The sequence below is a fragment of the Cladophialophora psammophila genome (genome assembly GCF_000585535.1).
Source record: "Cladophialophora psammophila CBS 110553 chromosome Unknown aczJe-supercont1.5, whole genome shotgun sequence".
NCBI lineage: Eukaryota > Fungi > Ascomycota > Eurotiomycetes > Chaetothyriales > Herpotrichiellaceae > Cladophialophora > Cladophialophora psammophila.
This window is the reverse complement of record NW_006912926.1, coordinates 334,274-348,589: the sequence shown is the minus strand read 5'-3', so window position 1 is coordinate 348,589 and position 14,316 is coordinate 334,274. Positions and strand designations below refer to the sequence as shown.

The following is a 14,316-nucleotide window of genomic DNA, read 5'->3' as shown; positions in this document are numbered from 1 at the left end:
AGACCTCCAACGAGGGCGGTGCTACATACATACCTCTGTCTCCGTGAAAGTTGTAATATGTAAGCAGTAGTTAGACAGAGGTATAGAGCAATGACAGCCTACTCCGAGTCGCCTGAACTAGACAGCGTGTCTTCGCCTGCCGTCGACGGCTCGTTCACGCGCTCCTCAATCAAGGCCCGGATTTCCTCGAGGACATAATCCCCCGCGTGCGGATCTGCCTTGGTGTCGTCGAACTTGCCGCCGCCCGCGGACGACGTGTCCATGTTGTAGCCGTTGGCCAGCAACAAGGCCACCAGTTCAGGATCGTCGTGGACGTATGATAACGGGGTTGATCCCCAGTCGCTCCTCACGTTCACATCCGCCCCGTTCTCGATGAGCAGTTTCATGGTCGACGCCCCTCGTGTCGCCGCGGCCCAAAGTAAGGCGGTCATTCCCGCTTCGTCTCTCGCATTGATGTCTGCGCCGCGCTCGAGGAGTTGGCGGATTCTCACGTCGCGGCCCGCAGAGGCGGCGATGCGCAGGCCGGTGATTGTGGCGCTTTGGTTTTCAATGCCCAGCTCCCAGGCGATCCTGGCAACCTCGCCAGTCTGATGCAAGAGAAGGAGGTCGAGCGCTGTCTGGCCGTCGTCGTTTCGAGCCATAACATCGGCGTCATACTCCAGCAGAAGCTCGACAAAGTCTATATTCTTCCGCAGCACCGCAACGTGTAGCGGCGTCATGCCGCCCTTGCCACGGCTCATGTCGGCTCCGTAATCCAACAGCAATGCCCCAACAATGACATGCCCGACATACGCCGCCATGTGCAGCGCGCTCCACCCCGACTCGTCGATAATGTCGACATCTGCTCCGTACTGAAGAAACAACCGAACGGTGTCTTCGTGTCCGGAGCTTACAGCCTGAAACAGAGCCGTGCGGCCGTACTGATTCTGCGCGTCGACTTCCATGCCGCTCTCAAGTAAGATACGCACAGTCGATTCATGGCGTTGTCCTGCAGTGTGGTGCAAAGCGGTGAAGCCTGTAGTATCCTGACAATAGATAATAGGCCGGTGATGGTTGATTAGCATTTGCACGATCTCATCAAACCCAGGCGGAGCACATTCGTCCAAAGCTGTCCAGCCGCTTTCATCTCGGATCATGCAATCAGATCCGTGATCAAGAAGCAGCCTCACTGTCTCGGTGTGTCCCTCGCTAGCTGCCCAGCTGAGCGGCGTTTTGTGCTGGTCGTCCAATGCGTCGATCTCAGCTCCGTTCTCAATTAGCATTGCTACTACTTGATCATATCCGTTGAATGCCGCTGCCTGTAGGGCCGTGCCATGTTCGCCACCTCGAGCATTGATATCAGCGCCATGGTCGAGGACCAGTCTTGCGCAGCTCGTGTGACCATAGGCGCACGCACCCTGTAGGGCATTTCCGTAGTCTCCACTCTCCTGGTTGACGTTTGCACCATTCGCCAGGAGTACCTTGACAACGTCTGTATGGCCTTTGCTGGCTGCTGCTTGCAAAGCGGTCCCGTAGCGCCCGCCTACTGCGTTGACGTCAATGCCCTTGGCTAACAATAATCTGACTGACCCGACCAGACCGGCGTGTGCAGCATAGTATAATGCAGACGGGAGAGTGTGCAGTGTCCTCGCAATATCTGGTTGGTCCATCCACGGCGTATCCGGGTCATAGAAAAGAATCTGGCTGTGCAGTTGGGCATCTTGAGCACCGAGAAGCTCGGTACACAAGTAGTTCAGGTCAATCGGAAGGTCCTTCACTTGCGGACTCGTGGACGAAAGCTTGAGTACCTTCAGGATCAACAAGAGAAATTCAACAATGAGCGCTATGACGGGAGCGTTCTGGTCCATGTTGGTCAGCTTTGGGAGCTGGCCGGTGGTCACTGAAATAGCCCTCTCGGCCGCGGCGGCCACTGCTTGGACATGATGAGGCCAATGTTTGGCAGCATAGCGGGCGAGACAATAGCTCTCGGGACTTCTCGACGAAAGGGTAAGCGGCGTATCAAATTGTCGAAGGTAAGTTAAGCAAGTCTCCGCAATGCTCTTGTGCGCTGATAAGGGGTCGATCGCATAATAAGACGCCTTGCCGTCGCGGATCCTGGAGGAGACTAAAAAGTCCCTGACGGAAAGGTGAGCTAAACGTAATTCTTTATAAGTAAGAGTCTTGGTCTTGACCGTCAATACTCGAACCAAAGTGCTGTATGTATGAAAGAACCTTTGAGGATCGATCAGTCGCCTCCGAGCATCGTAGACTGGTCGTGGCGTCGCGGCCAAATCGACAGCCATAACTTCAGCAATCTCTTCCAAACGGATTGGTCTTGCCGAGAAAGACAGCCAGCGCAGAACATTCCTGATCGCCTCTTTTCTCGCATCACTGATTGCTGAGAGCGCACATTCGTAAGTTTCTTCCAAGGTTGCGGGCAGGCTGTTGAGAGCATCTTCAAGCTCGGCCAGGGTATGACATTCCCGCAGAGCTCCAATTTGACATGCCACCCACCTAAAATTCCCATTTGCGCCTTTGATGAGCGATGTCGCGATCACTTGCTGCTGGATTGCGTCCCATCTGTTCAGGACGTCGTCATCCTCAAGGGTTGCAAGGACGTGCTTTTCCACATCTGCGTCCACCACAAGCTCTTCAACCACAACAGTGGCACACTTCCATTTGCGATTCCGAATCTCGGTATCTATATCGGTACGGCTGGTTGCAAGGACGTGGATTTGAGGTAGTGTCCATTGCATGATGGTGTTGAGAAAGTTCAAGAACTCCTGCTTCTCCTTGCATTCGTCCACGGCATCAATAACCAGATAGAATGGTGAAAAATCGCCGATGATCATTTGTAATGTCTTTACAAGATCAACCGTCGTAGGTTGCACAGTACCATTGCGACAGCGTTGATACAGCGATGCGAGGGGTTTTGGAAGGTGGCCACTTTGTGATGATAGCTGTTCAACCAGTGATCGAAGAAGTCGATTATGATCTTGAGCAATGGATTGATTGTTGAAGTCGAAATAGAAGTATGCGATTCCGGCATTTGCTTGGCTCTCACAGTCCTCCATCAATGAGTTAATGATGGCAGAGCAAAGAACAGTTTTACCGCAGCCAGCATTTCCCTGGATCCACAAAACAGCACGAGGTGAGCTCTTCCATTGTGCGAACTCTGGGCCGTCGAGGAGCCAGGATCCCGTTTGTTGCCTATGCTTCGCAGAAGCGTCCAGGTGGCTAGATCTTGGACTTGGTGGATCCAGCCAGCGGATAATCTCCTTCGAGTCTTCCCTGGTGTAGAATTGGTCGATAGTGTCTTGAATGGTGTTGCTCTGGCTAATCAGAATCGATGTACCAGCCTGCTGCAGGATCTCATTGAGTTTGGATATCCTTTCTCGAAGTCTGCGCACCGTGTCGGCAGTGAAGGGATACAACACCCGGATCGTGCGCGACATGGTTTTGCGTATGGACCGACGCTCGTCTTTCCGGTATTTCAAGAGTGTCCTCAGTTCCGTGTCCAACTCTGCAATGCGGCCGCTGCATGATTCGATCAATGCAGCGACCTGGATTTCTTGATCCGTGTCGATGCGGCTGTCATTGATTGATCTTTGGAAGAGCCTCAAGGTCTGTGTGAGGTGGTTGGTCTCGTCGCAAAGGCATTCAACATCATTTTCCGCCTCGCGGTATGCATTGTAGTAATTGACCAAGCCGGTACAGACTTGGAGTCCTAGAGATACAAGGCCAGCTAGACTGGCAGCCACACCAACTTCGGCCATTACCTAGGAGTGGGTGCTTGAAAGAGCGTCCTCCGGAGTGTGGAATTCCAGACGTGTAACTAGGTCGACCAGCAAACGTCGAGGCCACGGGCTCTTTCTTTGTGGAAACACATTCGATGCAGCACCCAGGAGGAAAGCAGGGAGCATACTAGGGCCTGGAGCAGCACCCACAACGGAGTGTCTGGTAAGGTGGCAAGAGGACAGGAAGGATTGCGGCCGCCAGTATTGATCGAAGGCAGCCTGGCCGCATTGAACAACAAGTGACACAGTCTGGGCCCAGAATACACGCCGCATTCAATGTAGCCAAAGAGAGCTCAAGAACGGCGGCGGTAGTTGCTATATCGAACACAGCTGACGATGTAGACGAAGGATGTGGTTCTTCTATTTCCAAAGGTCAACCGAATGCTCATGATCAACGAAGGCTATCGTCCTTCTGACAGCGAAACACTTCGAGCGTGCCACTTGTTTTTCAGCTGGACTTACCGATCGCGTGGACTCAGGCTATTGGGCGGCTGCATTGCAAGCTCAAAAAGCACTTCGGTTAGGGGCCGACGGCGGCGGGACGACCAAGGGGTGGCAGGGATAGTACCGGGTAGCACGAGCACAGAGGCTGCACAGCCCTCATCCCACTTGACAGCGTGACACCTGATTCATTGGGTGGTGTCGAGGCGTAGCGTATTCACTCGAGCAAACCGGGGTAGGAGGGAATCAAGCAAGATGCCCGTCATAGCCGCCTCTTTTCAACAGATCAGTAGATGATACTCTCCGTAGGGCTAGCTAGATAGGTCTCTTTGCTCGAGTGGATTCATCCTACTCTCAGAGAATCAGTCCTTGCTCTAAGCTCTAGCTTTGCGCTACTTTTCAACCCAAATTATTCAACTGCGTCCTCGGTACTTTTTCTTTTCTCCAGAGCCTTGCGTCCGTCCCTCACTAGGCCCAACCAAACAGCGTCTTTTCGGTACTCTTACAAACCTCTTAACGGGCGGAAGTCCACTGATCTGCCAGAATCAACCGCCTAATGTCGCTGCATGACTCTCTAAGCACGACCAGCACCCCTTGGCGAGTTTCGGCCAGCCTCGGCCTTCTTGATCTCCTCGAGAATCATATCCCGAGCAGACAGCACACCATCTTCCTTGCCCAGAATCGTGATAGCTTCTCCTTCCTCGCCTTTGCCAGAATTTCTGTTTGGAACTTGAATGTCACAACCAGACTGTCTCCTGATAGCATTGATGGTCGAACCACCCTGTCCGATGATGTGGCGGTGCAGTCTGGGATCGGGAAGGATCAGGAAGCCTGTGTGTTGAGGTTCGGCAGCCTTCTCCAGCAGGGACTGTATCTTGTCTTTCGCCTTGGCGACTGTGTCCTCCGAGGAGTCCCTGCCGGCCATGATCACCCAAGGAATCTCTCCCGAATCACCATCAAGTCCCTGCTGATTGGAGACGATATCCCATGAGTAGGACTCCTCCCCAGGTTGATCAGTGATCAGTGGCATATCACCATTTGTGGTCCGTGTCCGTGGTCCGCGGTTTGCGGCAGGTTTCGGTGGTGGTTTATGCCCATTGTGATCGATGCGAATGCCATCGCGGGAAAGCTCCCGAAACAGAGCTCCATTCTTTGAAACAATGTGATGCAGAGACCGTGGGACCATGATTGTTTCGCCCTGGGGCTGGGAAATCATTCCTTGGATGCGCTCCTTGGCCTTGGAGACATTTTCCGGACGACCAATGATCTTCACCCCCGTGAGTCCAGTGCCCTGACTAGGCACATTGAGGGTCACGCTGAACTCTTCTTCAAGTTTCTTTCGAATGCTGCCGTTCGGCCCGATCAATTTACGGTGCTGGTTTACGGGAACATCAAGGGTTTCTGTCGTTTGGTGCTCTCGCTCGTCCACGAAGGATTGAATGGCTGCCACGATCTTCTCAACAACGTCAGCTGTGCCCCTAACAGTAAGCTCATCAGACTCGTCCCCTTGACGAGGGAATCGGACGTGCTCCGCACTAGAGCCGGTGCCGCCTGCTTTGGCGACAAGGTTTTGGATATGAGAGCCTGGAAAAGTCAGCGTGTCTCCTTGTGTAATTCGGGGCAGAACATACCGCCAGCTCCGATCAGAGCACGGTGATGCTTCCTGTCCACCGTCACAGTGCGCGCAAGAATGTTATCAAAGGCCTTGGATCGCTTCTCCAGCTCCTTTTTGGCGTTCTCGACTTGCTGCTTGGTGCCTTTGATCTGGATTGTCACACGGTCAGAGCCATCGGCTTTTGGGATATCAATTTGAGCTCCTGTATCGGCTCTGAGCTTCTCCATCTCCTGACCACGCCTGCCGATGAGAGAGGCAATCTGTCCTTGTGCTACCGACACAGTTGCAGTGTGAGAGTTATCAACCAAGTATTGGTGGAGACTCAACAGTTCGTCGCGAACCTTCTCGGCTTTGGCTCGGGGTCCTCGTATTCTGATCTCATCCTGAGGCTGACCCCTGCCAGCGCCAGCTTCGCTCACTGTGTCGGCGACAGAGGCATCGTCGCTAAATTTCTGCACTCTCGGAAAGTCTATCCGCACCGCGTTATCAACCTTGCTTTGGATTTTCTGCAGATTCTCTCCGTTCCGGCCCACGAGCATGCCATGGTACTTCGGGTCAATTTTGATTGCGAAGTTGACTTCATCTTCCCATTGTTTCGCTAGCCGCTGAATTTCCGCTTTGCAAGCTTCAGCCTTCTTTGCCGGTCCTTTGATGGAGATTTGGCCGTCCTCGCGAGTGTCGATCTCTACGTCGTGCTTTTCACGCAGGGCTTTGATGTTGGCACCTTGTTTTCCGATTAAATTCTTGTTGAATTTGGTGGGAAACGCAAAAGTGGTTGTATATCCACGCTCTTTCTCGTCTTCTTCGGCCTCTTGTAAGAACTGTTCGATCTTCTGGCGGAGTTCCGCGATATCTACCTCGCTTGGCCCACGTAGATAGACTCTTTCGGATGGTGAACCTCTTGAAACACCATTGGGTTGTCCTGGACCGCCTCTAGCGCTGCCAAAGTCTACTTGAACCGGGAAAGCCTGCGGAGGCATTGGCCTAGGCTCATTGTTCACAAATCTCTTGACCTTGTCTTGAAACTTCTTCGGGACGTGAATATCCTGAACAGAGATACCTTGATGAGGAATGTTACTGAGCAGCAAGGCTTGTGCCTCTTGAAGAGCTTTCTCAAAGCTGGCCATTTCAGCCTTGCTGGGCTTGGTGCGAGGAATTGCGAAAGGCTCCTCCTGTGAAGGACCCTCGTAGACTAGCACGACGGGATCGGAGCCGTCCTCAGGCACGATCATATGGACACCCAAATCATCCCTCAGATTGGCTGCATGCATCTGTTCGAGATGAGGATGGAAGAAGGGATCAACTTCGACCAACTGAATTCTCGCCGAAGGATAGGCTTGAGTGATTTTCGAGAGCTCGTTGCGCGCAGACAGTGCCTTCTGGGGATCGTTGCTAATGACAGTCCAGCTCGGGGAGGCACTATTGCTTGGTGGGAAGATGATTTCTGCACCATGAGACTTCATGAATTCTCGTTCAATAGCCTTCTGTTGAAGGTACTGGGCAAGCGCTCTTGAGTGGCGCTCCGGACCTTGAGGGGCATCGTTGAAATGCTTGTGCATATCGACGACTCGATTGTGCTTTCGGGACATCAATTCTTCAGCAAGATTCCGACCCGCTTCGAGCCTGTCTCTGGGGCCGATGATGTGGATATCCTCTGTCTCATGATCGGGTGGTGGTAGAACAACAGCACAGCCTGTCTCCTCCAAGAACTTCAGAGGGTCCATGCCGCGCTCGCCGACAATGTATGGATGTAGAATCTGTTCGGCGGCAAGCTCTTCCAGCATTAGCTCCTTCTGGAGCTCTTCGGCCAATTGCTCGATGAATAGCCGTGCTTCTAATGTAGCGGCTTGGTCCCCAGAAATGACGATGTGATTGTCTCCATGAGGAACGAAGGTAGGGGGTTGGTCCACCTCGGCAGGCCGTGGTGGCGGTTGTTGCTGCCATGTGTGGTACTGTGGCACATTGATTCGAACATCACGGTCCTGCTCCAACTGTTGAATACGATCTGCGTGCCGGCCAGCAATGAACGGATAGAATTCTGGAGGAATGTTGCGAACGGGTAGATCGACTTTCGGCTGCAGAGATTTGACCTGATTTGAGATCTGCTCGTAGACTTGCCGGACTTGAGCAGCATTCCCACGAATCTCGACCACATCAGTCCTGACATCTTCAGGGCTCGTGACGGGTTTCGTATCACGGTCAATATGTATGCGAACATTGAACTGGTTTTCAAGCTTCTTGATGTTCGCGCCAGCTTTGCCAATGATCTGGGCGGAGACGGTGGAAGGAATTTCCAACTTAACTTGTTTCTCCAGCGTCAGTTCCTTAGAGACGTACATCAGAGCCTCTGTGACTCTGGCTTTGGGACCCTCAGCAATGAATTCGGTTCGAGTCGCAAAATTGGTAGACTTGGGAGTAACGATAACATTGAATTTCTTTTTGACATCGTTCAAGATGCGTGACAAAGGTTTGCTCTTGTCCAGATCCGCGTTGTCGATTTCAAAGGAGTCGCGGTATCTTCCAGGAAGAACGACGTTGCTGCGTGGGCCGGCTGCGGTGACAGGAGTCCGCGCACCGGGCGTCGAGGTCGGCGTTAGAGCACCGGAAGAGGTCGGGCGGGATCCCAGTGCGGGAGAACCATTTGTTGGCGCAGCTTTGGCAGAAGCACTGGCTATCCAACCGGGCTGTCTCGCGGGGGCAGCGGTGGCAGGCTTCGTGGCAGCTCCCAAAGATGGAAAAGCCTCCTCAGACTGAGTGTCAAGAACCGGAGGCTTGTCAGTTGCCTTTTGCTTTCCCGCGGCCTTTGCCGACATTGGAACGTTGCTGGTCCCGTTGGTGTTGGTTGTGGTTGTGGTATCTTCCGCCTCTTCTGCAGGATGATGGGCAGGGGGAGGATGTTGAAGGTCGTCTTCGTCGACGACATCTTCGACCGTCACATGATGCGCCTCTGCAGCCTCGTGCTTCTCCTGCATGAGTTGAGCAGGAGTCTTGGTCATGCTAGAGCTGGCATTTGCGGTAGGATCTGCCGTTGCAGTGGCCATGGTGGTGTTGGCTCCAAAGAAAGCCTCGAGAGAACCGGTAGGGGAGAAACCGAAAGAGCAGGACGGGGAAACCGAAAACGCCTGGAAAGGTTAGAGTGTGGCAAGCATGAAAATGTCACCACAAGTCGATTCAAATGTAAGGTAAGCCAAGTGAATAGCGACGTCTGTCACTGTATCAGGGGAAAAGGGTAAGAATAATTAGGTGACAGGTGTTGTGATAGACCAACACAAGGCAAGGCACAGGAAGATGCGATGCGGAAAAAGGACGTTGGCGTCTGGTTATATTACGGGATGTGGAGAAAGAGACAGGAGGTCTTGGAGACTTCAAGTCTTCCACTTACTCGGGAGTACCCAGTAGGTCTTCCGGGACGGAAAAACAAGACCTCCGTACCACCGGATCGTCGTCCCTTCTGTCTTCTAACCGATGCGGTGAGTGGAAAAATAAAGTGGCACCGTCTGACAGAATAAACGGACACCGTATTGCGTAAACCAGGCTCGCAGCGCAGTGCCTGATGTAGCCGAAGAGTACTTGATCCCGACCAAGTGGCCGCGCTATATCAATGTAGCTAATAGTATAGACAAAAGATAGGGTATCGCTATCTCAAGAGATAAATGATATGCTACTTATAGAAGAAGGTCAACTTGGGACTAACAGTGGAGGAATTGATGTTTGCCCAGGTTTGCTGCCAAGACGGTCCTGTCTGACCAGGGCCATTTTTTTTCGTATACTACCCTCGCCTGCTTCCATGCACCTCTCAACTTCACTCTTCGGCAGGCAATTCATCAACTCAATTCTCGCCCAGAAAGACCCCGATGATTGCTTTGCCACCAGTTGTCTGTAATGTTGCCACAACATCTACTCATCCTGGTGTCCATCGCGCCTTGCCTTGCTATTTGGCCCCAACCTGCTGAGATCCGAACCGGTCACCGAGTATTGTGGCTTGATCCAGCCCTTCATGCAACTCTTCGCTGCGAAGAGAAAACAATTGATGTCTATGGCACTGCAAACTCTCAGGGGAGTCATCTGGCAGGCGTGCTCAACGGCGCTTTCGGATTCACACAGGGCCTGATGGATAAGCTCCAATTCGCTTTTGTGACCAGAAACAGTAGTGACCAGCCTTGTTTCTCTGAGAGATCAATTGTGCAGAATGCCGTACGCGAGGCCATTCAATCAATCCAACAGTCCAACTTCGTCCCTTGGAAGCTTTACAAACGACATTCGACTTTTGAGCCTGATCCACATGCTGCTCGTCGTTACATTTCCACGTTGCATATTCAGCAAAAGTCATGTCCGGCATCAGAGCCACTCTCCCCGGAAAGCTATTTTGGAGGTGATGAATCATATCTAATTGATATCGACGACGACGGTATCACTTCTATCAAGGCAAACGGCAGCATTGGGACGATCAGAGGCCTACAGACTCTTGAACAGCTGTTTTTTGCCCACTCAACAAAGTCGGGTTCATACACACCATTTGCACCTTTGAGAATAGCCGATAGAGCCAGATGGCGTCATCGCGGGTTGAGCATTGACATAGCGAGAAATCCCTTTGAGTCACAAGACCTCCTACGCACAATCGATGCAATGGCAATGGCTAAGTTGAATAGATTGCACATCCATGCGACTGATTCGCAAAGTTGGCCTCTCGAGATACCCTCCCTCCCGGACTTGGCTCGGAAAGGGGCGTATCAACCCCATCTCGTATGGAGCGCCAACAACCTCCGTGAGATCCAGATGCATGGTGCTGCCAAGGGCGTTTCGGTCTTCATTGAAATCGACATGCCGGGGCACACGGCGTCGGTGACCTATGCATATCCCGACCTGGTTGCGGCATTCAATGAATTAGATTGGTCAACATTTGCCGCAGAACCTTTGAGTGGCCAGCTTAAGCTCAATTCATCGGACGTGCACAGATTTGTTGCCACTGTCCTTGACGACCTTTTGTCGCGAACGAGTCCTTACACGTCATTGTACCACGTCGGTGGCGATGAGTTGAATCGAGCGGCCTATCTCCTCGACGAAACTGTGCAGAGTGACGACCCGGGAGTGCTGCAGCCACTGCTACAGAAATTCATCGACAGTGTCATCGAAGCAAGCATCCGGCATGGCATGCAGCCAGTTGTCTGGGAGGAGAGTAAGCTTCCCTAGAGCATGACTCGGGTGTTGCGGCAGCCTTTTAAAGCCCCGACCTTCTGCTTGTTGCTAACGACAAACTAGTGCTCCTTGACTGGAATTTGACACTGCCTTCTGCTATGGATAGTGCTCCGTCGAGACAGACCTTGGTCCAAGTTTGGCGGAATAGTGAGCGAATCGAAGAAGTATTGAAAAGAGGCCACCGAGCAATATTTGGAGACTACCACTTTTGGTATCTCGACTGTAAGTACCGTCCGCTCGAGTGCTGGACTTTGCTCATCGTGAGAAGGTGGTTTTGGAGTCTTTCTCAACCCCTATCCATCTGGCAAGTCGCCTCCTGGAGTCCCTTACAACACATCGGGCGGATACTCGAGCAAATTAGAAAAGCCATATCTTGACTATTGCAACCCTTATCACAACTGGAGGCAGATGTATACTTACAATCCACTGGCGAATATTAGCGCTGATCTCCAAGAGGGCATTGAGGGAGGCGAAGTATTAATGTGGTCTGAGCAGACTGACTCGAGCGACCTTGATTCAAAGCTTTGGCCTCGAGCTGCGGCTGCGGCAGAAGTGCTGTGGGCGGGAGTAAGGCAAGAAGCGATGCTAGAGGACGCCACTAGACGACTGGGGGAATGGAGAGAAAGAGGGGTCATGGATCTGAGGATGCGCATGTCGCCAGTGACCATGACATGGTGTTTGATGGAAGGTGGGTGCAACTTGTAGAGATTGGTAGACAGGGTTGAAGCAAACTGTTACTCGGTATATGGGCGACCATCTGGTGGCCTGAGACAGAGTTTCCCCCAGCACTCCAGGGCTCAAGCAACCACTTGAAAGGGGATTCCCTTGCGAGATGGTCTAGCTTTCATTGGTTCGCGAGCAAATGGAAGCCGTACTTCGTAAATTTCCAAACGGAATACGAAAGCATTCTGGACGACTCTGTTGTTGGAGAAATCCTGAAACATGCCAATCACCCTACCATGGATACATTAAGCTTTAGCATAAGAGGCAATAGGCAGCATTGATCACCTAAGACCTTATTAACTCAGGTGGAGTGGCATGAGCTAGATAAGCAGGAATGTTTGATTTGAGGTACGAGTTCAGTACCAGTACCACCTCTCACGAGGCCTGGTGAGCCTCGCTAGCCCTTTATCCACCGCAACCCTTGACCCCGGTCGCACCGCATGGGCCCAACTGCTGCTCTAGATCCCACTCGGCCATAAGAGCTTCCAGTTTCCAGCCCCAGGCGGCCTTTCCTGATAAAACCTGGCTTTCGTTGCTCTTCCCCACCAACTGTGTTGTATGTGTGGTAAATTGAACAACAAACGACATCTACTTGACACTGTCTGTGAATATGATCTTGCAAGTCCGTCTATGGCAGTATTTCACCCTTGCGGCGCTCCTTGCGTATGTCGCCTCAGTGTACCTTAGGAGATACATAAATTGGAAGAAGGTCGTGGCCCTCGGTGCTCACTCGCCTCGGGTCACGACACGCTTCATATTTGGTCGGCTTATCATCCAGGCAACAGGGGGTCATCGCGCTTGCTAACTCCTGATGCTCAGGACTCGACTTTCCTGTCCACTCAACATCGGCGATCCTCAGGAATCAGGCTCTGGAATTCTGGGAATGGATTTACGAACACACCGGGACCGACAGCAAAGGGACGGGTTCGTATACGGCAGAGCTCCATATCTTGGTGGATGTCCGTGTCCTGTTCACAGCCGATCCAGAGAACACCAAGGCTATTTTGACCACGCAATTCCAGGACTTTGGCAAAGGTAGGCGCCATCAACTTATGAGAGAATACCGTGGATTCTCCGTGTTGCTCGAGGCTAAACCTTGCACAAAATACAACAGGTGAAGAATTCCACAAAGAATGGCATGACTTCCTCGGCGACAGCATTTTTACCACCGACGGACAACAATGGCATAACTCGCGCCAGCTCATTCGCCCAATGTTTATCCGTGAAAAGGTCGCCGATCTGCCCTTGATCGAGACTCATGTTCGCAATTTGATATCGCTGATGGGGGCAGGGGACGGATCCCCGATCATGTTGAATAAGCTTCTCTTCAGATTCAGCCTCGATGCTTCCACCCACTTCCTGTTTGGGCACAGCGTTGGCAGCTTGGACAAAGAACAGTCAGAATTCGCCGCTGCCTTTGACGAAGTCCAACGCATCCAGTCCCTAGAAGGTCGCTTAGGGTATGTATCGCCCAACACCTGTCCATGCGTATTCAGCTTAAAATTTGCGTAGACCTTTAAGACACTTCCGCAGCAAGAGGTCCTTCTATGAAGGCTTAAAAACGATAAACCATTTCATCGAGCCATTCATCAGCGAGGCACTTTCAATGTCTCCGGAAGAGCTGGAGACAAAGTTGTCTCGCTCAGACACCTTTATCCACGCGCTAGCCCGATATACAAGAGACAGAAAAGTGATGCGCGACCAACTTGCGGCATTGTTGCTGGCTGGCCGCGACACCACAGCCGGGACATTGTCGTGGGTCTTTCTTGAATTGGCGAAGAATCCTCGAGTTGTCGAGAAATTGCGCACGGAAATCAAGGAATTCTTAGGTGACGATGGTCGACCACCAACCTATCAGGAGATTAAGGACATGAAGTATTTGACATACACTATCAACGAAACCTTGCGCCTTTATCCGGTAGTCCCGTTCAATGTCCGATCGGCACTCACCGACACCACGTTGCCTCGAGGCGGGGGCAAAGACGGCAGTGCACCAGTGGGCTGTCCAAAGGGTACGGTGATAGGATACAGTACTTTGCTGATGCAGCGAAGAAGAGACCTATACCCGCCGATCTCACCGTCCTTTCCCTATGATCCGCTCGAATGGTGGCCCGAGCGCTGGGCGACATGGACCCCCAAGGCATGGAACTTCATCCCATTCAACGGCGGACCCAGAATATGTATTGGACAGCAATTTGCGATGGTAGAAATGGGATACACGATAGTCAGGATTCTGCAGGAATTCGACCAAATCATTGATTATGGGAGCAAACGCATCCTGCATGCACAGATTATCCTGACTCCGGCAGAGGGTGTGAAAGTGGGATTTGTCAAGAGTACGAAGAAGAGAGAGAAGGCTTGAATCATGGGCAGAGAAAGGGAGAGTGCCTAGGGAGGTGGTTATGCGATGAGTATGATGTCTTGGATGGACTTGGAATGAGCAGCATCAAACGGGGCTCCGAAAGCAGCGGGAAGGGATGAGAAATATTCCTCGGTTCATCACTAGTAAATCCGCGAAAATGTCGAAAATATCTGGCTGCTCTAAAGGGCACCGAACAGTCACGT

The 14,316-nt window shown here is 52.2% G+C and overlaps 4 protein-coding genes across 4 annotated transcripts; 2 read left to right on the top strand and 2 right to left on the bottom strand.

Annotated features, from left to right (window-relative positions):
- Nucleotides 1–98: 98 nt before the first annotated feature.
- Nucleotides 99–3,755, bottom strand: A1O5_03774 (uncharacterized protein; the record flags this gene model as incomplete). The annotated part of the gene is made up of 1 exon (XM_007744385.1): nucleotides 99–3,755. The coding sequence occupies one exon, from the start codon at nucleotides 3,753–3,755 to the stop codon at nucleotides 99–101; it is 3,657 nt and encodes a 1,218-aa protein (XP_007742575.1).
- Nucleotides 3,756–4,791: 1,036 nt separating this feature from the next.
- A1O5_03773 (uncharacterized protein) lies at nucleotides 4,792–8,873 on the bottom strand (the record flags this gene model as incomplete). The annotated part of the gene is made up of 2 exons (XM_007744384.1): nucleotides 4,792–5,801; nucleotides 5,849–8,873. The coding sequence occupies 2 exons, from the start codon at nucleotides 8,871–8,873 to the stop codon at nucleotides 4,792–4,794; spliced, it is 4,035 nt and encodes a 1,344-aa protein (XP_007742574.1).
- An 841-nt stretch (nucleotides 8,874–9,714) lies between these two features.
- A1O5_03772 (uncharacterized protein) lies at nucleotides 9,715–11,733 on the top strand (the record flags this gene model as incomplete). Its single annotated transcript, XM_007744383.1, has 3 exons — nucleotides 9,715–11,008; nucleotides 11,092–11,259; nucleotides 11,351–11,733. The coding sequence occupies 3 exons, from the start codon at nucleotides 9,715–9,717 to the stop codon at nucleotides 11,731–11,733; spliced, it is 1,845 nt and encodes a 614-aa protein (XP_007742573.1).
- A 628-nt stretch (nucleotides 11,734–12,361) lies between these two features.
- A1O5_03771 (uncharacterized protein) lies at nucleotides 12,362–14,113 on the top strand (the record flags this gene model as incomplete). The annotated part of the gene is made up of 4 exons (XM_007744382.1): nucleotides 12,362–12,512; nucleotides 12,571–12,786; nucleotides 12,866–13,211; nucleotides 13,264–14,113. The coding sequence occupies 4 exons, from the start codon at nucleotides 12,362–12,364 to the stop codon at nucleotides 14,111–14,113; spliced, it is 1,563 nt and encodes a 520-aa protein (XP_007742572.1).
- Between the last annotated feature and the right edge of the window lie 203 nt (nucleotides 14,114–14,316).